The following is a 25,672-nucleotide window of genomic DNA, read 5'->3' on the forward strand; positions in this document are numbered from 1 at the left end:
TCCCATGCAGGATGCCCTGCATCATTTACTGTCTTGTCCATTGCTCCTTCCCCAGCCTCAGGCCCCGCCCAGTAGATCTCTTCCGCTCCCTCTGGGGATGTCAGAGGTGTGACTCTGCAGCCAGAGACCAGGCAGGCAGGCGGTGGCTGCCACCTCCATAAGAAAACATGTTTTTCAAACTGTTGCTAAAGCTGCTAAAAATTAAAAAGAAAAAAAACCCAACTACATTTACACTTCCCTTGATATAAGGCAAATACCTTCTGTCAGCTGGGGGCGGGTGGGCAGGGGAGCCCTGATTCTGGGGAGGCAAGATTGGATCATTCAAGGGGGGAGGGTCCCCAGGCTGAAGAAGAGGCCTGCAAGTCTTGTGTCACTGGCTTTCTGTCTGGAAGGCTAGCAGGAGGGTGTTGTAGTCACATGGGCTGGGGACTGGGTGGATTTTTTTCCTTCTGAGAATCAGTCTCCACCTTTGGTGGCTTTTGTTTTGTTTGTTTGTTTGTTTGTTTGTATTTTAGGAGGCTCAAGTCTCTGAGGAATGTTTTCAAGAAAGAGAAGACAAGAGGGTGATACAGATACAGTGCACACTGTTAGAACACATCAGGGAAGCTATCAAAGGCTTAGCAAGCTATGTGCTCCCTGGGTAATGGGACAGGAACTGAGGAACAGGATTATAGGGGACACCTGAGGAGATGGCACTGTGGCTTCAGGGTTAAACTTTCTCCCAGAGGTCCTAGACTATCCATTTCCAAGGAGCAGGGAAGATAGATGCATGCATGCATGAATGGACTGGTGAATGAATGGATGAGTGGCTGGATGGACAGACAGATGGATAGATGCCTAGAAGGTGGGTGGGTAAATGGTTGGTCAGATGGATGGGTAGATGTTTGGATGGATGGACAGACAGATGGGTGGATGGTCAGATGAATGGATACTTGGATGCATCACTGAATGGATGGATGGATGGATGGATAGATGGACAGGTAAATAGGTGAGTGGATGTATGGGTGATAGACAGGTTGGTGGATGAATGGATGGATGAATAAGTAGGTAGGTAAATAGATGAATGGACAGACAGGTGGGTGAATGCATAGATGGGTGGGTGGGTGGATGGACAGGTAAATGGGTGGATGGATGGACAGATGAATGGATGGATGGATGTAGGATAGATGGATGGTTAGGTGGGTGGATGATGGATGATGGAAGAGTGGAGGATGATAGATAAATAGATGGGTGGGTGGATGGATGGATGGGTAGACAGGTGAATAGGTGCGTGGGTGGGTGGATGAGTTGATGGGTGGATGGATGGACAGAGGGATGTAAGGATAGGTGGATGGATAGGTGGGTGGATGATGAATGATGGAAGAGTGGATGACAGATGAGCAGATGGGTGGACGGGTGTGTGGATATGCCTGTGTAGGTAAATGTATGAGGACTTCAGTGCAGGGAGGTTCAGCAAAGCAGTATTGTTAGACTGAAGCCATAAGTCTCTGGTGAATACCAGATTCTCTCAGGAACCAGAGAGGATGTTTAAAAGCCTCCTAGAGCCAATTTTTCTTGGGGCTGCCATGCCGTGTTCCTGTGGCTTTTCTATCTGCTGATTCCCTGGCTTTGCCCTTTCCCCTCTGTAACCTGCTGGTCACAGCTGGTCAGAGCAGATGCAACTAGAGATGAGGTTGTTGCCCTCCCTAAGAATAAGTGCTGGTCCAGGCAGGAGTCCAGGACTCCATAGCTTCACCACTCTGCCTGCCCACTGTCTCCTCCCAGCTTCTATGCTCTTCAGCTAGTCTCCGAGCAGCCTCTGCACCTGCTGATCTGAATACACTAAGTGGATCGATAACCTGTCAGTTCTTTGCCAAGAGCCAGGGGAAGAGGGTGGGTCTGCATTCATCAGGCGCTGAGTGACAGCTAATCATTTTTCACCTGATGTTCACCCCACGGAAGATCAGCATGCCTCTGCTCCCAGAAACCTACAGAGGCTCCCGACAACCACACCTCCTGGCTGAGCCTGGCACACTGGCCGGGCTCACATTTCCCATATGTGATTTGTATCCAGTGGGGGGCTCGGCATTGGTGCGTGTATGCAGAGCTCTGTGTGTGTGTGTGTGTGTGCGTGTGTGTACACCCAGAGGCACACCCTGGTATTGGAGACATGCTTGGGAGCCAGTGTGCAAGTGGGCACACATGTGAACACTGGCTTGAGAAGGTATTGTTGGGGGTATCTGTGTGTGCTCCTGCTCAAGTCCCTCCGCATCGTGAATTTCAGGCAGGTGAATGCACAAATGGAGAGGAACATCTGTCTGTGATGCGTGTGGGTGTGGGTGTCCACGTAGGTGTGCCCACGGGCCTAGGTTCAGGCATGTATGTCAGAGGCTGTAAACCCTCTAGGGGAGTCAGAGTCATCTTGGAGAGATGCCATGTCCTCCTGCCCTGGGCCTTCTCGTCACACTCTCCTTGGCACACACTGCACCGGGTAGGACTGTATTCGGGCACCATCCTGGCATCATTAGAACTCACCTGCCTCAGGCCCGGGCAGCCTTCCCAAGAGATGTGGTCTCCGCATCTCCAGGCTTGCCTAGCTTTTATCACCTGACTGTGTGTATGCCAGTACTGGGGCTTGAACTTGCATCCTTGCACTCTTGCTTAGTTGGTTTTTTTTTTTGGTTCAAGGCTGGTGCTCTACTACTTGAGTCACACCCCAACCTCTGGCATTTTTTTGGTTCGTTGGAGATAAGTGTGTCTTGGATTTGTTGACCTGGGCTGGCTTTGAGCCAGTATCCTCAGATCTCAGCCTCCTGAGGAAGCTAGGGCAGAGGAGGAGAGGGAAGCTTGACTTCTCCAGGGAGAGCTTTATTTAAAAAAAATTACTGCTGGGGATATGGCCGAGTGGCGAGAGTGCTTGCCTTGTATACATGAGGCCCTGGGTTCGATTCCCCAGCACCACATATATAGAAAATGGCCAAAAGTGGCACTGTGGCTCAAGTGGCAGAGTGCTAGCCTTGAGCAAGAAGAAGCCAGGGACAGTGCTCAGGCCCTGAGACCAAGCCCCAGGACTGGCCAAAAAAAAAACATTACTGTTATTATAAAGGTGATGTACAGAAGGGTTACATGAGGCAGGTAGTGAGCATACACACACACACACACACACACACACACACACACACACACACGTGGTCCTGGGGTTTGAACGCAGGGCCTGGGATCTGTCCCTGAGCTACTTTGGCACAAGGCCAGTGCTCTACCACTTCGAGTCACAACCCCATTTCCAGTTTCCTGGTGGTTAATTGGAGATCAGAGTCTCATGGACTTCCCTGCTTGGGCTGGCTTTGAACCTCGATCCTCAGATCTCAGCCTCCTGAGGAGCTAGGATGACAGGCATGAGCCACCCATGCCCAGCTTAGCAGTTCTTTTCTTTTTGGACAATGTCACCCCTTCCCTCCCTCTCTCCCAGCTTTTCCCCTGCCCCCCACCCACCAGTTGTATAATTCATTTTCAACATAGTTTCTAGTGAAGACCAGTGCTACATTTCATTTAATCATGTCTATACCCTCCCAAAGACAGATAACCAAGCAAGCAAGACAAAAAGTAAAGAAAATGTAAACACAACAAAGGGGGGGGAGGAACAAACCTTGTTTCTACTTCCTAGAGTCCACTTCAATAACTATAACTTTGTAGGTTCTGGGGCACAGAGGCATAGCGCCTTTGTGTCATTGGGTCCCTTATTTCTAGATGAGGACACAGGTGGCCCCCAGGGGGCACAGCCAGGGGGCTCAAGCCGTCTTCCTGCAAAAGTGTGGTGGTGGGGGAATGGCTCTTGGCAGGCAGCCCACTCTTCTAAAGTCTCCACGAATGATGGAAGACACCTTGGGCTGTGTGTGTGTGTGTGTGTGTGTGTGTGTGTGTGTGTGTGTGTGTGTATCTGCTGCAGGATGTCCCTTCTCCACTGTGTGCAACCAAAGCCTGGGTGCTACTGCTGAGCAGGCTCTGGATGTGAATGGGTCCCTGATTCCTGCCCTCTCTCCTCGCTCAGCTTTCCTTTTTCTCCCCACCGGGTAAGGAAGGATCATTGAGGAAGCCCAGCTGCTGGTGTGGTAGTGACTCAGCCATTGGGCTCCTCAGCCAGGTTGCACAGAGTGGCCTGCCTGCTTTGGGAGACAAGGGCAGTGCCTGCCCCATAGTGCTGTCTGTTGGCCACACCGTGGCTTCTAGCCAGAATCTTCTTGCTGCTGCTCATGTGCAGAGTCCTGGAGCGGGGGATGGGATGGGGCTCACCTGCAATGTATGGCTCTCATCTGATGGTCAACTGAGCTATGGGTGCACACGTGTGTGGGGTGGGATTGGGGGGGAAGGATATCACCTTAGAGGACATTGGGGGTGTGGGCACAGGGGTTGTGACTCTGAGGAGACACTTCAGAGCTGTATGGTGGCTATTGGTAATGGTGGCACGCAGCCCTGTGTCTATGTCTTTAACTCTGACCAAAGTGAGGAAAGGCACATGGCTCCCTTTCAGTCTCTGTGGGCTCCTCCCACCAAGTTCACACCAGTCATCCTAGCTGAGATCTGAGGATCGCAGTTCAAAGTCAGCCGGGGTAAGAAAGTCCATGAGACTCTAATCTCCAGTGAATCACCAAAAAAAGCTGGAAGTGGAGCTGTGGCTCATGTGGTAGAGTGCCAGCCCTAAGTCAAAAAGGTCAGTGCCCAGGCACTGAGTTCAAGTTCCTGGACCAACACACACACACACACACACACAAACTGGGCTGTGGCTCAAAATGGTAGTAAATGTGAGACTCTGAGCTTAAACCTCAGTCCCACCTAAAATTAAAGAGCTGCGTGCTAAGGGCTCTTCCATCATGATGGTTTCTCCAAATGCCACAGTCAGGGTCTTCACCCATGTTCTTCAAAGCCCAGCCTCCAGCTGACAGCACGGGGAAGAAAAAGGCACCTTGGACAGCGCCAACCACACTCACTGGGTCTGCGAGCTTGGCGCTAGGGGCTGCCTTGCGACAGAGGACGAGGCCCCTCTCGTAGCCCCTGGCATCTTCCTTTCATGTTTGGTGAACAGACTCAGAGTTCAATCGAGCCATTTGCCCCCTGGGAGGAGAGGCACCTGTTAAATATTTGTGGTTTTGCTGCATTAAGTTTTAAAGTTCAAGCAGTAATTACCGTGGCCGGGTGCCTAGTGGATCTGCTCTCTCTCTGGGGAAGCATCTGGAAGGAGAGGCTGGTGGCTGTCTTCCGGCCTCGGTGTGCTACTGGCAGACACCTGTGTGCTTTCTCTCACAGCATCCCTCATTCCTGGACCCCAGTGCTTGAAGTCAGGTGCCGTCCCTGTGTTTGACTGTGTGACTGTGTGTGTGTGTGTGTGTGTGTGTGTGTGTGTGTGTGTGTGTGTGTATTCTCAAGGCAAGCACTCTGCCACTTGAGCCACAGATCCACTTCTGGTCTTTGGGTGAGGGTGCTTCATCAGAGATAAGAGTCTCACAGGCTTTCCTGTCTGGGCTGGCTTTGAACCGCGATCCTCAGATCACAGCCTCCTGAGTAGCTAGGACGGCAGACGTGAGCCATCTGCACCTAGCAAATGCTTAACTACTTCCATCCCACCCATGACGTCTTGAACCAAGTCAGGATAACAGGCGCAGCCCCGCCTTGTTCCCGTTCTCTCCCATCCTTAGTTATTTAGCTACAGCTTTTTCTTTTTTCTTCTGGGGGCAGGGACTCCTGTGGCAAGGGAGAGGCGCTCCCAGAGCAGCTGCTCCCCACGACTAAACATGCTTTGGTTTGGGGACATGGTTTTAATGTATACCCAATATTTAGTTCTGGGTGTACATGTTGGCAGGTAATGAGAAGTGGCTAGGTCACTGGGAAATGCCTTTGGGAGGAATTAAGGGAGTGCTCTGTGGGACCCATTAGTCCTCTAGAGAGTGAGTTGTTTTGAAAGACGGAGCCTGAGCCCTCTTGTTTCCTGACTTCCTGTCTTGTATACAGTCTCCTTGCCTGAGCTACAGCCATGTCACACCACTAAGACTATATTTTTTATCTTTATATTTTTGTCGGTTGTGGGGCTTGAACACGGGGCCTGGATGCTGTCCCTGAGCTCTTTTGCTCAAGGCTAGTGTTCTATCACTTTGAGCCACAGCTCCACTTCTGGTTTTCTGGTGGCTCATTGGAGATAAGAGTCTCACAGACTTTCTTGCACTGGGCTACTAAGGAAACTACTAAGGAAACTGTTAGTAGATCTATTCAGATATCAATGCCACCCACCCTCTGTATCTCCCAAACTATAATTTCTAGCTTTGTGATGGTTAATTGGAGAAAAGAGTCTTATGGATTTCCTTGCTGTCTTTAAGCCATACATAATTCTCAGATATCTCAGCCTCCTAAGTAGCTAAATTACCGGCATGAGCCACCAGCCCTAAGCTGAACATGTGTGTGTATAGTTGAACACGTGTGTGTGTATGTGTGCCGGTCCTGGGGCTTGAACTTAGGGCTGGCGCTCTACCACTTGAGCCACAGCTCCACTTCTGGCTTTTTGGGGGGTTCACTTTCCTGCCTAGGCTGGCTTTGAGCCATGATTCTCAGATCTCAGCCTCCCGAGTAGCTGATTCCAGGCGTGAGCCATGAGTGCCTGGTCCTGAGTTAAACATTTTCTGTCTGTAATAGAACCTATCCACAGGGCATTGTGGGACTTCTGTGAGACAAGACAGAGGCCACACTCAACAGGGGCCAGGCAGATGCCGGATCATCTTCCCTGGGGGTCTAGAGTACACAGCTGCCGCTTCCATTCCCTGACAGCGGCCTCACATGTGTCTACCTGCAGGAATGCAATGATTGGAGATAGGGTTCAAACTCCTCAGGTGGTGCTCTGGTCCCCACATGGGGAGGGTGTGTGGCTCCATCCTCCGTCTCGCTTCAAGAAGGTGCAAGGCAGAGAAACAAGGATGCTGTGTGACTTCGGAATCCATCCGAAAGCTTCCCACAGCCTCGAGGACGCAGACAATCTGTGTCTGTGGCTTTCCTCTCCACAAGAAGAGACTGTGGGGCTGGGAATATGGCCTAGTGGTGGAGAGCTTGCCTCGTATACATGAGGCCCTGGGTTCCATTTCACAGCACCACATATATAGGGAAAGCCAGAAGTGGAGCTGTGGCTCAAGTGGTAGAGCACTAACTTGAGTAAAAAGCTCAGGGACAGCTCCCAAGCCCTGAGTTCAAGTCCCAGAACTAGCACAGAAGGGAGGGGGGAGGATTAGGATGCACTGAATACCCCCTTAATCCTTACCTGAGTTCACTAAAGGCAGGTCTGGTCATTGCAGGAGCTGGCTGGCCTGTAAATCCAGCTCAGAGCTGGATTGGGCTGAATCCTGATCCTGCCTGTTTCTTTTGAGGACTTGAAAACCAGGCCCCTTCCACTCCCCCCTGCAGCTCACCCCAGCAGTTTACTTTAAGGATGAGGTCAAGAACAGTCACCCAGGAGGCAGCCTCTTGTCTGGTCCTCATATCAAAAAATAAAATCATCTTTGTCCGTTGGCTGTTGGCGAGCTTATGTCTAATGTATGAGGCCGCTGTGTGCGCATCCCCAGCTGGGCCGGACAGCAATCCAATTTTCCCGCTGACCACCTGGAGTTAGCATCAGCCCTTCCAAGGGAAGGAAGCCATCCTCCACGAGACTGACCCGACTTCACACACCAGCCATAAGTGGGGGGAGGGCCCCCCCAGAGCACCATTGAGGATGGCTCAGGTGCAAGGGTTTTCTAGAAAGAGCAGCGGAAGCCAAGAAAACATTGGGCTACCAATTAGGGTTGATTTTATTTTTAGAAAGTACTGTATAAAGCCAGGCTCCAGTGGCTCACTCCTGTCACCCTAGCTACTCAGGAGGCTGAGATCTGAGGATCACAGTTCAAAGCCAGCCTGGGCAGGAAAGTCTGTGAGAATCTTCCATGAACCACCCAAAAACTGGAAGTGGAGAAAACTCAAGAGGTAGAGCACCAGCCTTCAGCAATGAAGCTAAGGGACCCTTGCCTTGGTCACTTGTCCAAACTACAGATTCAACACCATTTTTTTTTTTTTGGTCAAGTGTGGGGCTTGAACTCAGGGCCTGGGCACTGGTTCCTGAGCTCTTTTGCTCAAAGCTAGCACTCTGCCACTTTAAGCCACAGCTCCACTTCCAGTTTTCTGGTGGTTCATTGGAGATCAGAGTCTCACAGACTTTCCTACCCAGCCTAGCTTTGAACCATGATCCTCCTGAGTAGCTAGGATGACAGGTGTGAGCTACGGGCGCCCAGCCTGACACAACACTTTTTTAAAAGATCCAAGACACATGCCTGCTGGTGGGCAGCCGTGCCAGGCCTGGCTTTGGATCTGAAATTTTTCAGCCTCTGACAGAGCTGAGAACCACTCTCCCCCCCCCTCCCTGCCCACAAGTAGCCTTGCTGGGGAGGGTGTGGAAGAGAGGGGGTCGGGGAGTACAGGCCCCTCTTCTGCCAGTTCACAGCCTCCCTCCCACGAAGCCCAGGCTCAACCCTACCCTCACTCCAGCCAGCGGGGAGGAAGGGGGGGGCACCCTCCATGAGACAAGGCTTCAGACACCTCACAGACAGAGGAAGCAATTGAGCTAGAGAAGAAAAGGTGCAGATTGATGGGGAAAGGGAGGTCAAATGCACCCCTGGATAGCAGGAGGACGTAATAGGAGAGGAAAAAGTGTCTGTCTCCAGTCAAGCATGGCAGGACCTGAACTCCCACCCCTCTCTCACTACAAGCCTCTGCTCCCCTTCCCTCTCTCCTCTCTCTCTTTCTCCCTCCCTCCTTTCCTCTCACCTTCCCTCCTCTCTCTCCCTCTCCTCCTCCCTTCTCTCTGTGTCTGTCTTCCTTTCTCCTTCTCATTCTCCCTCATCTCTCCTTTTCTATGTCTCTGCTTCCCTCCTGCACAGCGATTACAGAACCCTGACAAAAGGAGAGACGGTCGTCACCTCCCATGCTGCTACTAGGTTGTAGAAGTTAACTTTTCCAAAATCCAGGCAAAGGCCCCACGTCAAATGTGCCCACAGGCAGTGGTTCCCAGCGCCTGCTGGGGCAGACCCTTCTGAACTCCGGCCACATTCTGGTGTGGGTTAACCTCGCCCACCCCTTCCCCAGGCCCCCAGTTGGATTTCTCCAGCTAACTCCTCTTGCGGCCCTGACCCATGGTGGCATCTGCCTTGGATTTTAATAGTCACCCACCGCCCCCCCCCCCAGGCGGGGACTCAGTATTTCCCTCCAAATTCTAGAGAATATTTTCTCTCTTCAGCAACAACTTTCATTATTCTTTACCATAAGGCCAAGAGCAAACAGAAAGAAAGAAGCTGGGCACTGGTGGCTCACACGTGTCATCCTAGCTACACATTAGGCTGAGATCTGAGGATTATAGTTCAAAGCCAGCCCAGGCTGGAAAGTCCAAGAGATATTTATCTCCAATTAACCATAAAAAGCTAGAAATGGAACTGTGGCTCAAGTGGTAGAATGCCAGTCTTGAGCCAAAGAGCTCAGAGACAGTGCCCAGGACCCAAGTTCAAGCCCTAGTACTGGCAAAGAAAAAATAAGGAAGGAAGGAAGGGAAGGAGAGAGAGAGGGAAAAAGAAAGAGGCATAGCTGAGAAAACAGATACATGCCTTCCCTCTTACACTGAGAACATCTTGACATTTAAATCCAATTACCCTTTCCTCATTCTTGATGAAGACATGACATGCAGCTAGAACATTCTACTGGATAAATATATCATGTCTCTTACTGCTCCAAACTTCCCAGGGCTGATTTGGGGAGTCACCCCCACTCCCACTAGCCAAGTTAAAAGACACCAAAGTGGGCTAGGAATGTGGCTTAGTGGTAGAGTGCTTGCCTAGCATGCATGAAGCCCTGGATTCGATTCTCAGTACCACATACACAGCAAAAGCCTGAAGTGGTGCTATGGCTCAAGTGGTAGAATACTAGCCTTTAGCAAAAGAAACTCAGGGACAGTGCCCAGGCCCTGAGTTCAAGTCCCAGGACTGGCAAAAAAACAAAAAGAAAAGAAACACCTCAAAAATGTTGGCGTGGGATGTGTGTGTGTGTGCATGCGTGCGTGCATGCGTACATGCGTGTGTGTGTGTGTGTATGCCAGTCCTGGGGCTTGAATTTAGGGCCTAGGCACTGTCCTTTACTGTTTTCATTCAAGGCTAGTGCTCTATCACTTGAGCCACAGCTCTTCTTTCAGCTTTTTGGCTGTTCATTGGAGGTAAGAGTCTCACAGACATTTCTATCCAGGCTGGCCTCAAACTGCAGTCCTTAGATCTCAGCCTCCTGAGTAGCTAGGATGACAGGCAGGACCTTCCAGCACCTGACTAACATGGAAGATTATTTTTATAGCATTTGAGCTCTGCCCTTCATTAAGTCATTAACCGGGAAGATGGGACAATTACAGGAGCTGGAAGAGTCACAAGTCTACAGTCGTTCAGAGACCTAATTTCTGGGTGTGTTTTTTTAATATGGCAAAATGCCACAATCCAGGTGGCTGGAGGTAGAGCAGGATTAATTAAACAGGTTCCCATATTGCTTCAGAGCTTGAGTCTGCTTAGAAGCAAAGAGTAATTGAGTCTAAATGAAGCAGAAAGCCAGCAAGGAGCTCCTGTGCTATTATTCTGCTATAAATATGAGTTCTCTTCTGACACAGGCCGAGAGGGAGCCAGAGACCGCCGATTCTTTAACAAGCGCACAGACTGTTTCCCGGCTCAACAGGGAGATGGTGGGAGGCACGGAAATTTACTTGGGATTCATTAAAGCTGTGAGGTCCCTGTTACCTCTGTCTTCTCCGAAGACCTGCCTTTTAGGCACAGGCAAAATTCAGGCAAAATTCCCCTACCCCAGCGTCACTCTCTTCAGAAACCTGTTGTCCATGGAAAGTCTAGAAATTGCCTCGAATTCTCCCTCCATGTCCATCAAGGGGGAGAGAGGCAGACAGAGGAAAAGAGAATGTAAGTTAATAGAGATTTATTTCCTCTGTGTGTGTGTGTGTGTGTGTGTGTGTGTGCTCACGGCTAGCACTCTACCACTTTGAGCCACAGTGTCACTTCCGGCTTTTTCTGAGTAGTTTCTTGCAGATAAGAGTCCCAAGGACTTTCCAACCTGGGCTGGCTTTGAACTGTGATCCTCCGATCTCAGCCTCTTGAGTAGCTGGGATGACAGGCGTGAGCCACTAGGGCCTGGCCTCAGGTGACTCTTTTTGCTCCCAAAGATGAAGGTAAACTTCACATCCTTCCCCTGACTTGGTCCCTCTTCCAGAAGTCAGAAGCAGCAAGTCTGTTCTCCCTCCCTCCTCCCTCCCCATCCACCCTTGCTCAGCACCCCAGCCTCTCCCCCCCCACCCCCCCCCTCAGGATCTCATTATCCTAAAACACACCAGGCTGTTTGCCATTGTTCATTCCACTCTCCACTGTTGTCTTACCCTGAGGGCTTGAAGCTAGACATTAAGCCTTTCATTTGCTTTTTCTTCTTTTTTTTTTTTTTTGGCTTTAAATCACAGCGTGAGACTTAGAGTGGTCCTTCTATCTGTGAATGCACGGGTGGGTGCTGAAAGGGGTTCAAGCCCCAATCCTTCAACCCCTAAACATCATGTCCAAGAGATTACATGTATTTATTCACGGGTATTAAATACGTTTGAAGATGGGCACGGTTGGCTCACCCCTGTAATCCTAGCAACTCAGGAGACAGATTAGCTTCTGCCATCTATCACTTCAGAATCCTTTGTCCCTCAGTACTAGGGAGTCCAGGGCTGTGTGTGTGTCTGTGTGTGTGTCTGTGTGTCTGTGTGTGTGTATGTGTGTCTGTGTCTGTGTCTGTATCTGTGTCTGTGTGTGATGGTCCTGGGGCTTGAACTCACAGTGTGGGCACTGTCCCTGAGCCCTTGTGCTCAAGGCTAGCGATCTAGCATTTGACCCACAGCTCCACTCCCCACTCCACTGCTTACCCCCCCTTTTTTTTTGCAGTTTATAAAAACGTTTTTTTCCCTCCAATGTTACCATTTGATTCCTGCCATACAAGCCAGATCTCTGCAAAACCAAAATAGCATTTTTTAAAAAAAGCCATAGCACTTTAGAGTTCCAAAATATGTTCACACAATTTTCTGTCAATTTAATTGAGGCATAATTTATAAACAAGAATACACATTCATTGTGAGTTTCGACCAATATAATTCCAATAAAGACATATACCATTTTCCAGGGTCTAGAACATTGACTCGTGTTCATATCCGCTCTGGGCTCCTCCCCACCCCGAATTTAATGCTCTAAATCTATTGCCAGAAATTAATTTTGCCTGTTCTAGACTTCTATATAAGGGTGATACTTCAATCTGTACGTGTGTATGTGTGGTGTTTGTGTATGTGTGTGTCTGTGTGTATATGCTGGTACTAGGGCTTGAACTCAGGGCCTGGGTGCTGTCCATTTGCTCAAGGCTGATACTCTACCACTTGAGCCACACCTCCACTTCTGGCTTTTTGGTGGTTCATTGGCTATAAGAGTCTCAGTCTTTCCTGACTGGGCTCTCTCTCTCTCTCTCTCTCTCTCTCTCTCTCTCTCTCTCTCTCTCTCTCTCTCTCTCTCTCTCTCTCTCTCTCTCTCTCTCTCTCTCTCTCTCTCTCTCTCTTTCTCTTTCTCTCAATTCAGAGCATTAGTAATTGCGGCAGGCCCATGGAGCAATCTGTTTTGGCACATGCATGTCAAAAGGACAATATATCATGACATCAGAAGTTTGGAGAAAATTGCTTTCCCTCTGGTGAATGTGAAGTCATAAATAATTTCAGGTTGGGAAGAGCTCTGGTTAAGCATGTGTTTGACGTCAGGGAATGGCCTATAAATACTCCATGCTACAGGTTTTTTTTTTAATGTAAAGACAGATTTGTGGGGGTCACTCCGGTGTAGACCTTTGCCTATAACTTATTATAGTAGAAGCTGTTGATGCCCAGCCTTACTTCACTCAAATGCTGTCATGGAAGGCTTGACCTTAGCTGACAACAACTCCTTGCAAACCCTGGTAAACCTGGGAAGGCATAGAAGGATGGAGAAGATAGTGATGGGGAGGGAAGGACTTTAGACAGGCACTGGTGGCTCATGCCTGTCATCCTAGCTACTCAGGAGGCTGAGAGCTGAGGATCACAGTTCAAAGCCAGCCCAGGCAGGAAAGTCCCCAAGAGACTCATACCTCCAATAACCACCAGAAAACCAGAAGTGATACTGTGGCTCAGAGTTTTCCAGCACTAGCCTGGAGCCAAAGAGCTCAGGGACAGAGCCCAGGCCCTGAGTTAAAGCCACACAAGCCACAGAAAGAAAAGAAGGAAGGAAGCAGGGTCCCTTCCTCAGGAAGAAGAGAGGCGAGGCAGAGGAACAGAAGGGTCGTCTGAGAGAGTGGATGTGGTCATGACAGCCCGGGGTCACAGGGGTCATAAAGGCAGGGGCTATCAGGGGGACACGGGCTCAGGACCGTCATGGCTGAGTTCCATCTCTTCAGGGCTCAGGCCCCTTGCTCCCCAGAGCCTCTGATCAGCCCAACCAAACGTTGGGACCGGAACAGGTAACTTTCTGTTCATTCTTCTCTGGGGTGCATTTGGAGGAGGACCCACGAGTATCAGCCCCTGTCTGGGTCCTGGGCCACCTCCATTTGCCCTTTACCCCACCCCCAACCTGCGAGCCAGGCTGCCCCTAAAGTCTGCCAGAGGAGAAAGCCCCCTTCACACCCAGCTAGGCCCTGGGCGGGGAGGGGAGGCAGGGGTACCCACCTTCTCATCAAAGGTCTGGATGTCTTCATAATGGAACAAGAGGGGGGGGAAGCAAAAGCCAAATATTATTTTCAGTTTTCCATAAACATCAGCGCCGAAGCTCCCGGCTTTTCCCAGTAGGCCCTGGGTGTCAAGACAAGGGGTGAAGCTATGCTGAAATTGGCCTGAGGCTCTCAGTTGGGGTGTCTGGTACCCCACAGACCAGCTTCTCCTGCAGATCCTCTTCCAGTCCTGCCAGGCTGGCTGCGGGGAGGGGGTGGGCACAAGGATTTCATGATGATTTCAGATTATTATCAAGAACTAGGGGAGCGAGAGGAGAGTCATAAGCTCTCCTTTTAATAAAAATCCCATTTCCTCGTACATGTGGTTCGTCTTGCAAACATGCTGTCGCAGAAAAGGAAACAAATAGAAAAGACAAGCCAGGCGTTGGTGGCTCGTGCTTGTCCTCCTACCTACTCAAGAGGCTGAGATCTGAAGATGGAGGTTCAAAGCCGAGCCCAGCAGGATAGTCTGTGAGACTTACCGCCAGTGAGCCAGCAGAAAGCCAGAAGCAGAGCTGTGGCTCAAAGAGTCGAGTGCTGCCTTTGAACAAACACACTGAGAAGCAGCACCCAGGCCCCCAGTTCAAACCCTATCTGCTCCTGAGACCCCCGCGTGCTTAGCTCTGCTCTGTGTGGAGAAAGCGGGGAACTGCCCTCCCACGGCTCCACAACCGACGACCACTTCTGTCCAATTAAGTGGAAATGGAAGGCTCCTCTGACTTAGACTCCAGGTAAAACAAGTCATTCTTAAGATGTTAACTGTGCTCCAAGGTGCATTTGCCTGTGGAGGAGACGGCCGTGGGCCAGCAGGCCAGGAGCTGACCCTCAGCCTTGTACCCCATCTCAATACGCAGGCTGTCTTCTTTGAGGAGGCCTCAGGCCAAGACCCACTTTCCATTCTAACTCTGTAACATCAGTGTCATAGAGGCAAAGATCCCACCCTCGACCCCCATCCTAGCCTGCCCCCCCCCGCCCCCCAGACAGCCCTCTGTCTCCAGGTACTAATCAACAGGCAGCTCCAGCCAATGGTTAGAACCAAGCCATGTGGATGAACCTGGTATCCACCAAGAAAAGCTGGCTCACCAGGCCAGCAGGGTAAAACTCCTAAGACCTGGTGCCCATCTTCCAAACTTACCCTGCTAGAGCCCCACCAAAGCCAGGGTCCTTCCTCTACCTACCCTGTGCCCACACCTGAGAGGCGGGCACAAAGCAAGCCACAAGTAAATGCTTACAGCATCAGCGACCACCACCCTCTCTCCACCAGGCTAGGAGGACCTGGGAGAGAGCAGAGGGCCATGACAGGCACCTCCCTGGTTGGTTCTTTGTCCACTGATCCTGTCTGCTCACTCACTCACTCGATCGGGGAAGAGAGCGAGGTTTCTTCTTGTAGGGGTCCCCATGTCAACCTCAGCCCCACCAACCTGGTGCCATACGAGAGGAAGTCACCCCCTACCCAGGAGAAAACTCTCATTGTGGTGGGCTCATTACAGTGTCCAACTCTGTTCTCTTAAAGATAGCCGGTGCTGGTGGCTCCTGCCCTGTCCTCCTAGCTACTCAGTAGGCTGAGAGCTGAGAACCACAGTTGGAAGGCAGCCCAGCCCAGGCAGAAAAGTCTGTAAGAATCTTATCTCCAATCAACCACAAAAAGCTAGAAGTGGAGCTGTGGCTCACAAGGGATAGCGCTAGCCTTGACCATAAAAGCCCAGGGACAGCGCCCAGGCCCTGAGTTCAAGCCCCAGGACTGGCACAAAGAGAAAAAAGGAAAAGAAACACCTAAGAAACTTAGTCCTTTATTATGAAGCTTGTGTATCCCAAAGAAATCCCCTTAAATATTCTGTGTTCCCTGATCTGCCACATAATAAGATTCCTTTATCTCTTGTTGTCATGGGAAGTATATATTAGCTGATTAATATTAATGTGTTGGCCGATTAATATTAATATCAGGACCGATTCATACTTCACAAGGCAACGATGGGAATGAGAGACTCCGAGGCCAGACAGCTGTCGGATCTGGACGATGGTTCTCTGGGGAGTCAGCACAGCCGACCCCTCCCTTCCCCATGGCTCGTTACCCAAGCCCTGCCATTAGCCACGACTGTCAGGGTTGGCAAAGAAGTCTGCCTAGATTCTGACTGTGACAATTAAAACCCTTGCCATCCAAGACAGCATATTTTATCATTGAAATGGCATTTTCCATTTCTCTTAAGATACTTTTCTGGCAATGTTGTTAAATTGTGTGATAAAAGGTGTGAGATATACATATATACATATATATATATAATTTTTTGGCTTCTGAAGTTAGAATGCATTACCATTCTTCCTTATCTGCCTAGAATTGGAAAGGTTACAGAATTCTGTATTATTCTAAAGGTTTTCATTATCAAAATCAACCCAACTTTTATTCAACAGACAACGCTGCTTCCTCTGCCCTGTTTTAGTCAAAGATGGATAGAAGCTTTGTCTTCTGACATTGGAAGTAGCTTTCAACATTTGATGGATAAAAAGAATCAACAAATGTAGCTGGATGTCTGGTTAACTCATGCCTGTAACCCTAGCTACTCATCTAAGGATCTTGGTTCAAAGCCAGCCTGGGCAAACAAACCCAAGAGACTCTTATCTCCAATGAACCACCAAAAAAACCCAAAGTGGAGGTGTGGCTCAAGTGGTAGACGATCAGCCTTGAGCAGAAAAAAGCTAAGGGACAGCACCCAGCAGGCCCTGAGTTCAAGTCCCAGGCCAGGACCTGTACCAAAACCAAAAAGTCTCAGGTATGTGAAGTTTCTGGCGTCCCCATTGTCTCTCCCTCCCCTGCCCCCACACGCTGCTCCCAGCACCCCACTGTTCTCTCATTAACTCCCAAACCAAGAGAAAAACATGCTAGTCACCACTGTAAACATCTTTGGTATGATTTATCACCGTGATTGGAATATTTTGTTTGGAGCTGTAAACCTGCGGGCATAAATCAAGTCATTAGAACGAATGACGTTTAATCCTGCAGAAGATGCCTCAGTGGGCTGAGTGGCGATCACCCAGCTCTCGAATCATTAATTTCGTTCATTAATATGGACTGCATGGGCCTGGGAAGCCCGTGACACAGGAGCCTGGCTGCTTGTATTTCCTGAGGTAACACATTTTACTATTGCCAAATGGGCCCCCCCACCACACACACACACACCTGCTTGGTGGTGGGAGGCTGGGCTCTGGACCGCAGCCGGGAGGGCCGGCCTCAGCGCCTGTGATGGAGTTACTTCATTCTGTGAGCAGCGCCCTGGCTAGATTTCAAAGGAAGCAGGGGAGGAAAAAAAAAAAGCCTGGCTCAGAGCAGCTCTAACAATCCTTTCACAGTGACCCTGGCCACCCTCGAAACAGCCATTACATGGCGAGCATATTTATTGCCAAGCTGGCTGGATCTAATTTTCAGACTTTTGCTGTCTATCTGCGTGTGTGCAGGAGGCTAAGGAGGAAAAGAAACAACAACAACAACAATGCCTTGAAAGGAATATTCAGGAACTTTGGACAATGTCTTCTGGGGATTCAGTAGCTCTTTCTGGTCCTCTCCACTCCCCTCCCTGCCAACCTTCCAGGAAAATTCGAGTACCAAATTCCCTACATACAAAAGCCCCTCTCCAAGATGAGACACCCAAAAATGCTAGTGAAGGGAGGAGGGGAGGGGGGAGGGGGGTCTTAGCTGAGAGATTTCTGTAAAACATAAAAAAAAAACTGGCAAATTCTCCCACCCCCCCCCTCCCCTCCCCACCGTTTTCCTTCGCATGCTGGTACAGGGGCTTGAACTCAGGACCGGGGCTCCGTCCTTTAGCTTTTCCCTCCAGGATAGCGCTGTCCTACTTGAGCCACAGCTCCTCGCCTGCTTTTTTGCTGGTTCATTGGAGATCAGCGTCTCATCCCATTTCCTGCCCAGGCTGGCTTCAAATCACAATGGGCAGAGCTCAGCCTCCTGAGTCGCTGGGATCACAGGCGTGAGCCACCAGTGCTTACCCCTCCCCTTCTTTTGAAATCAAACAGCTAGTGTTCCTCCCCCACCCCACCCCAGATTGTTCCAAAGCCACTTCCCATGCCAGCTCTGTTCTGTCGTGGCGTGGGGTGTGGGCAGGCAGGCCGTCCCTGGAATACCATCTTCCCTCACTCCGTGTCCTCCCAGTAATGCTGGTGATAGGGAGGTCGTAGTGGGTTGGAGCCTGGCTGTGGCTCAGACTCCCCACCCCCACCCCCCCTCTGGGTACCATCAGGAGACAGCATCGCCCATCAGCTCGCGGCCATCTGGACATCCATCCTGAAATGCTTTTCAGCATGGCCTGGGAGGAGCCCCATTACTCTTCCTGGGAAGGGGGTGGGGGTTGGAGCAGTGTCCCCCCACCCCCACCCCCTCTCCCCTCAGGAGAGAGGGGCCTGCAGGGGGATGGGGAAGGCATGCACTTCAAAGAAGCATCCCCTAAGATGGATTTACTCATGTGCCTTTTCAAAATATCCCAGGCAGCAGCGATGACAGATCTGACAGCCACAGGCCAGCTCCGTAATTGACGCTGGGGCTGGAGGGATGCAGCCCAGGATCATGGGAGCAGAGCACATCATTATCTTTCGGCCTGGTCACTGCTGTGATAGGCTGCCTCTGACAGCCAGCCCCGCCCTCTATGAGGCTCCACTCACCCAACCTCTGGCTCCAGCATGATTTACTATTGGGTTTTTAACGTGCTGGTCCTGGGGCTTATACTCGGGGCCTGGTTGCTGTCCCTGAGCTCCTTTTGCTTGAAGCTAACACTCTACCACTTGAGCCACAGCTCCATTTCTGGCCTTTAAATAAATCATTGGAGACAAGAGTCTCACAGACTTTCCTTCCTGAGCTGGCTTTGAACCACAATCCTCAGATCTCAGTCTCCTGAGTAGCTAGGATGACAGGTGTGAGCCACCAGCGCCCAGTTCACATCTGGCATTTTGGTGGTTCAATGGCGATAAGAGTTTCTTAGACTTTCCTGCCCCCCCCCCCCCAACACACACACAGCTAACTGGTAACAGTGGCTCACACCTACATTTCTACCTACTTAGGAGGCTGAGTTCTGAGGATCACAGTTCAGAGCCAGCCCAGGCAGGAAAGTTCATGAGACTCTTATCTCCAATGAACCAGCAAAAAAGCCAAGAAGTGCATCTGCAGCTTAAGTGGCAGAGCACCAGCCTTAAGTGGAAAAATGAAAGGACAAAACCCAGAGCCTGGGCTGGGAATGTGGCTTAGCAGTAGAGTGCTTGTCTAGCATGCATGAGGCCCCGGGTTCAATTCTTCAGCACCACATACACAGAAAAGGCCGGAAGTGGCGCTGTGGCTCGAGTGGCAGAGTGCTAGCCTTGAGCAAAAAGAAGGCAGTGACAGTGCCCAGGTCCTGAGTCCAAGTCCCAGAACTGGCAAAAAACAGAGCCTGAGTTCAAGCCCCAGAACCAGCACACACTCATTTACACACACACACACACACACACACAATCATAGCAGGTGCCAGTGGCTGACGCCTGTAACCCTAGTGACTTGAGGCTGAGCACAGACAGTCGGGGCACAGGGAAGGGGTCCGTGCTCGGGAGTCTTGTCCCCGCAGGTGGTGGGGTGGGCAGGGCAGATGCTAGGTTTGCAGACCGGTTCAGCACCGGCTGGGTGACTGACAGGCAGCTCGGAGATCTGATCAGGCTCCTTGACAGCGCCGAGAACTGGCAGCCAAGGCTGAGCTGATGAGACCCACCAGGAGGCTTCTGGAATCCCAATCACCTGGGCGGGGGAAGAAATCCACCAGATGAAACAAGGAGCGCCAGAGCCGTCCATGCCCATCAGCGCGGGACAGCAAGAGGCTCCAGCTGCTCTCTAAGCCGCCACGCATCTCTGCCGCTCAGAGCCTGGGCTCAGGGAGTCCCGGCCTCTGCGGGGGCTGCGGGGGCATCGGAACAGAACACAGGGACTGGAAGCTAGAGATGGAGCCAGCCGGTGCTTCCTGCCATTTGCAGATCTGTGAGCCACTTGACAGATGGCAATTGCGGAATACACTGGAGGGTCTTTCTCCCTCTAGCCCCCTTCCTCCTCTTTTTCTTTTTCTTTCTCTTCTTTCCTCTCTCTCTTCCCTTTTCTGCCTCTTCCTCTCTTTCCCTTTCTTTCGCACCATCCCTCCCTCTCTCCCTCTAGCTCTTCCCCCCTTCCTCTATCTCTCCTCTCCCCTTTCTCCTTCTCCCTTCCTCCCTCTTTCTATCTTTTCCTATCTCTCTTCCTCCCTCCCTCCCTCTCTCTACCTTTTGTTCTCCCTTCCGCTCCTCCCTTTCCTCCTCTCCCTGTCTCCCTCACTCTCCCCCTCTCTCTCACTCTATCTCTCTCTTCCTCCCTTTCTCTCCATCTCCTTCTCCTCCTCCTCTCCTGTTTTTTTTTTTCTGCAAAACCCCAAGAAACAACACTCTCCCTCCTTCAGAAGCCCTGCGTGTTCCCTATGGAGACCAGCAGTGCCCTTGGCTTTTTCCTGAAGCCCAGCGGGCCGTGTGCCCATCTGGGTGCCCAATGCCAGCATCCCTGCCCCCGGGACTTGGTGCTACTGCATCAGATCACAGGCACTGGACGGTGGAAATGGTGGAGAAAGTGGCGTAAGGCCTCATTGTCCCCCACCACAGCCGTCATCCATACATCCCAGCCTGAGTGTGCCGGCCATCGAGGGTGTATGCAGGGTTGGGGCTCCGGACAGAGTCCGGAGGAGCGAGTGACAAACCAGGGCTTCCCCTCTGGGTCTTTCCCACCCCAGCCCAGGCCAGCCTGAGCCCACTTGTCTTCCCAGGGAGTTCTGGGGGGTCCCCCTGATCTATTGAGCAAGTTCATGGATGTGAGAATTGACAGAGCAAATAGATAGAGGTCAATATGGCCGAGAGAAAACACCCTGATCAATCAGGAGACCCGACGACCATGAGACCAGCTCAGTGCAGGCAGGGAGGCAGGACTGAGTGCACAAGGCACAGGACTTGAACTCATGGCCCAGGCGCCGTCCCTTCACTTTTCACCCAAGGCTGGTGCTCTACCACGTAAGCCACACCGCCACCTCTGGCTTTTTGCCTTTTTCTGGTTCACTGGAAGTAAAAGTCTCAATGGACTTGCCTGCCTGGGCTGGCTTCAAACCATGATCCTCGGATTTCAGCCCCCTGAGTAGCTAGGATTGCAAGTGAGAGAAATGAGCTTCTTTGGAGTTTAAGCGTTTCTGAGGCAGGCTATTGTCCACAGACACTGTCTTTTCCAAAGAGGGCAATTACATCCAGGTTGGTGGGCAGGAGATAAGGAGATTCACCCAGCGCCAGGCTCTGTCTAGCAGGGAGTTTCCTGCCAGCCTCAGAGTGGGTAGCGCTGGGAACTCCTTCAGACTCGAGCTTGGGAGTGCAGTAGAAAACAGTGTCCTCCTGTCCAATCCTGTCCACAGAAATGGACAAAGGGTGGGGCTCAGCCTTGATGGACACATGCTCAGCATGGGTAGCCATGGGAACTCCCTTAAGCTCAGAACCTGAAGGTGCAGAAGAAGGTAGCGCCCTCCTGTCCAATCCTGTCCATGAAAGTGGGTGAGGGGGTGGGGCATAGCCTTGATGGACACCTGGCTCACCCGACCTCACAGGTTGGCAGCCGAGCCTTTGAATGTGGCACCTCAGTGCCACTCTTGGCCAAATCTTGTATGACTCATTTGCTCCAGAAAAGAAGTATAAATAAGCGCCATCACACCTTGACAGGTTGACAGGTTGACAAGGGGAATAAATTCCCACATCTGAGACTCTGAGATGGAGAGGTGATTTAGCAAAGCCAGCTGCCACCACGAGAAGAAAATAATTAAGGAAACCTGGTGGTGTAGAGGAAAACCAAGCGGCTGTAGCGGTTCCCTTATGGTGAAGAGATCTGTTATTACTGGCTGCAAGCGAGAACTCCCCACCCACAGGAGAGAAAGGAGCTCTGAAAACAAAGCTCTGGAAATGGGGGTGGGGTGGGGAGTTGGTCACTGGAGAAGAGGGACCTGGGCTCTGGAGCTGAGAGGACGCATGGAGGGGCTTTAATCTAAGGTCAGGCACCTGCTCAGGAACCTGCCTGAGTCCTGTGGGGATCGCCTGCAGTCTCCGTGGAAGAGACCAGAAGGTTGTTGGGTTTTTTCAAAGTGCATGCGCACACATGTGCAGCATACTGCGTTCTCCACAAGTACACACACCTGTTTCCAGCCCAAAGGGATCAGCAGAAGAGTCCATGGACCCAAGTTCTGCCTTTATTCCTACCTCTCTTGGGACCTAAGAAAAGTTCCAGAAAGCTCAGAGAATGTCGGCTCTGAGCCCTGAGGTGACTTTAGGGTCTTCACCCCTGCTTGCTAATGAAGAAAGATGTAGGGTCATAGCCACAGACTGGCCAGCCCAGCACCCTCCAGCCCTGGCCTCGCCCTGGCTGAATCTGTAAGAATGGATCTTGCATGGAAATCACAGAGGGCCTTTTTCACTCAAAGCTTGGGGGCTTTACCACTGAAGCCACAGGTCCACTTTCAGTTTTCTGGTGGTTAAGTGGAGACGAGAGTCCCACAGACTTTCATGTCCAGGCTGGCTTCAAACCATGATCCTCAGATTTCAGCCTTCTGCGTAGTTAGGATGACAGGCATGAGCAGGAACCCTGTGACTTAGTGACAGAGTGAGGCAAGGTGGAGGGCACTCCCACATAAGCCCTGACTCTTCCATTAGATGGGTGTTTGGGAGTACACCTGGGTAGGTGTACTAGGCCTTTCGAGTTATACATCAGGAGGGCAGATGAGAGAAGCTAGCATCAGGAGCCAGGCAAACCACATCATCCTTGTGGGTAGGGAGGGGATGGAAAGGCTCTAGCACTGATCCAGGCCCCCTCCCCGCAACCCGCCTTTTCTAAGCTTCCTGTAGTCTGAGCACCTTGGGGTTAGTAGGTCCCCAGGAGCCATGACTAATATTCTCTGTTTGCTTTCCAGGACTAAAACTCCACATCAGGCCACTACAGCTTCACAGTGTAAGTTTCGAGATTCAGATAAATTTTTACCACACACAGCCTGGGAGAAAGGAGGGAGGGGTTGGGGGAAAGGCAGGAAGAAAAGGTCCCAGTGAATCCATTCTTGGAAAGAAAAATGGACCCAAGTCTTTCCCAGGAGCCTTGGGAACAACACCCAGGGCTTTAGATCCATGAATTTCCCCTTCCTATGAGATGGCTCCTTTGGACTGTTGCTAATAGGTAGAGTAAATCTGAGCCACCCTCTTTCAAGGCCCAATGGCATCCACCGCCCCTCCCAGCTAGGCAGTTTCCTAGGAAGAAAGACAGCGTCATCTTGTGGTGGAAGTGATTCATTGCATTTTATGTGTAATAGTACGAAGGTTCATACCTTGCAGAACCAAGCCTGTCTCCCTTGCTCCCTTCATTTAGATAAAAATACCACCCACCACAGAGAGGACAAGAACTCCTTCCAGGGGTGGGAGGTGTGGCTCAGTTGGTAGAACTGAGTGAAAAGTGAGCAAAAGTGTCAGGTACCAAATTCTAGAGGGAAAGAGGAAGGGAGGAAAGAAGGAAGGAGAGGAAAAAAGAAAAGAAGGGCTGGGAATGTGGCTTAGTGGTAGAGTGCTTGCCTAGCACACACGAAGCCCTGGATTCAATTCCTCAGTACCACATAAACAGAAAAGGCTAGACATGGTGCTGTGGCTCAAGTGGCAGAGTGCTAGCCTTGAACAAAAAGAAGCCCAGGGACAGTGCCCAGGCCCAGAGTTCAAGCCTCAGGACTGACAGAAAAAGGAAGGGAGGGAGGGAGGGGAGGGGAAGGGGAAGGAGGAAAGGAGGGAGGGAGGGAGGAAGGAAGGAAAGGAGGGAGGGAGGAAGGAAGGAAGGAAAGAAGAAAGGAAGGGAAGGAAGGAAGGGGTAGGGGGGAGGAGGGAAGGGAGGGAGGAAGGAAGGAAGGGAAGGAAGGAAGGAAGGGAAGGAAGGAAGGAAGGGGTAGGGGGGAGGAGGGAAGGGAGGGAGGGAGGAAGGAAGGAAGGAAGGCAGGGAGGGAGGAAGGAAGGAAGGAAGGCAGGGAGGGAGGAAGAAAGGAAGGAGGGAAGGAGGGAAAGAAGGAAGGAAGGGGTAGGGGGGAGGAGGGAAGGGAGGGAGGAAGGAAGGAAGGAAGGGAGGGAGGAAGGGAGGGGACTCCTTCCAGCAAGGCTCCTTGTCCACCCTAGTGACCGTTTCCCCTCTTGTTGCAGAATCTCCAGCAACCGGGCGGTTCCCAGGATGGTGACTTGAAGGTTCCCACCGACAGGGCCACGCAGGAAATGTCCAGCCGGTCCCCCGGGGACCCCCGTTTACAGATGATGCCCGATCAGCCTCGACCCCACCCCAACCCCGGGGCTCACCCGCGACTCCGCCAGCGCCGGCGCCGGCTGCTCATCAAGAAAATGCCGTCGGGCCTGGCCGCGCGGGCGGGCAACCACTCGTGGGAGGCCTCGGTGAGGCCCGGCGCCCCGGCCCGGGGCCCGCACGGCAGCCAGCAGGAGCGGAAGCGGCTGGTGCGCGAGGCCTGCGCCAAGTACCGGGCGAGCAGCAGCCGGCGGCCCGTCACGCCGCGCCACGTGTCGCGCATCTTCGTGGAGGACCGGCACCGCGTGCTCTACTGCGAGGTGCCCAAGGCCGGCTGCTCCAACTGGAAGCGCGTGCTCATGGTGCTGGGCGGCCTGGCGTCGGACACGGCCGACCTGCGCCACGACGCGGTGCACTACGGCAGCGCGCTCCGCCGCCTGGACACCTTCGACCGCCGCGGCATCCTCTACCGCCTCAGCACCTACACCAAGATGCTCTTCGTGCGCGAGCCCTTCGAGCGGCTGGTGTCCGCCTTCCGCGACAAGTTCGAGCACCCCAACAGCTACTACCACCCGGTCTTCGGCAAGGCCATCGTGGCGCGGTACCGGGCCAACGCCTCCCGCGAGGCCCTGCGGACCGGCTCCGGGGTGCGCTTCCCCGAGTTCATCCAGTACCTGCTGGACGTGCACCGGCCCGTGGGCCTGGACATCCACTGGGACCACGTCAGCCGGCTCTGCAGCCCCTGCCTCATCGACTACGACTTCGTGGGCAAGTTCGAGAGCATGGAGGACGACGCCAACTTCTTCCTGCGGCTCGTCCACGCCCCGCGGAACCTGACCTTCCCCCGCTTCAAGGACCGGCACTCGCAGGAGGCGCGCACCACCGCCAGGATCACGCACCGGTACTTCGCGCAGCTGTCGGCCCTGCAGCGCCAGCGCACCTACGACTTCTACTACATGGACTACCTGATGTTCAACTACTCCAAGCCCTTCGCCGACCTGTACTGAGGGGGCGGGGCCCGGCGCCGGGGGCGGGGCCTGACGCCGGGAGCCGACTTCGCGGTTGGGGCGGGGCCAGGATGTCGGGGGCGTGGCTATCTGCTGGGGGTGGGTGGAACGAGGCTATAGGTCAGATAGGGCCAGCGGAAAGGGGGCGGGGCCTGCTGCCAGGAGAGAACTCAGCTGTCAGGAGAGGGCCGGGTGGTTGGGGGCGTGGCCTGCCGCCGGGGGCGAGGCTAGTTGTCTCAGGCAGGCCTGCGGAGGGTGGAGCCAGCTGGCAGGAAAGGCCTGTTGCCAGGAGTGGGCGTGGCTGGTCAGGGTGGGCGTGGTCGGTTGCTAGGAGAGGGCCCTGTGGGCCGGGCCGGTTAGCGGGGGTGGGACCTGTTGCCATGGACGAGGCTATCTGTTAGGGGCAGAGCCAAGCGTCAAAGGCGGGGCCTGTTGTCAAGGCCGTGGTCATCCGTCAAGGGCCACTCCTGCTCAGCCAGGTTCTACTTTCTTCAACGCGGCTCACGCCAGAGCTGAGATCTTCTCA

The 25,672-nt window shown here is 52.4% G+C and overlaps 1 protein-coding gene across 1 annotated transcript in view; it reads left to right on the top strand.

Moving 5' to 3' along the window:
* The window catches only part of Chst8 (carbohydrate sulfotransferase 8), a 38,872-nt gene extending 13,726 nt beyond the window's left edge, over positions 1-25,146 (top strand). The window contains exons 2-3 of the mRNA XM_048329531.1: positions 22,791-22,828; positions 24,046-25,146. Of these exons, the coding sequence (XP_048185488.1) occupies positions 22,791-22,828; positions 24,046-25,146 (1,139 nt within the window). The remainder of the gene's footprint in view (positions 1-22,790; positions 22,829-24,045) is intronic.
* Positions 25,147-25,672: the final 526 nt, after the last annotated feature.

The sequence above is a fragment of the Perognathus longimembris genome, chromosome 20 (assembly GCF_023159225.1).
Source record: "Perognathus longimembris pacificus isolate PPM17 chromosome 20, ASM2315922v1, whole genome shotgun sequence".
Lineage (NCBI taxonomy): Eukaryota > Metazoa > Chordata > Mammalia > Rodentia > Heteromyidae > Perognathus > Perognathus longimembris.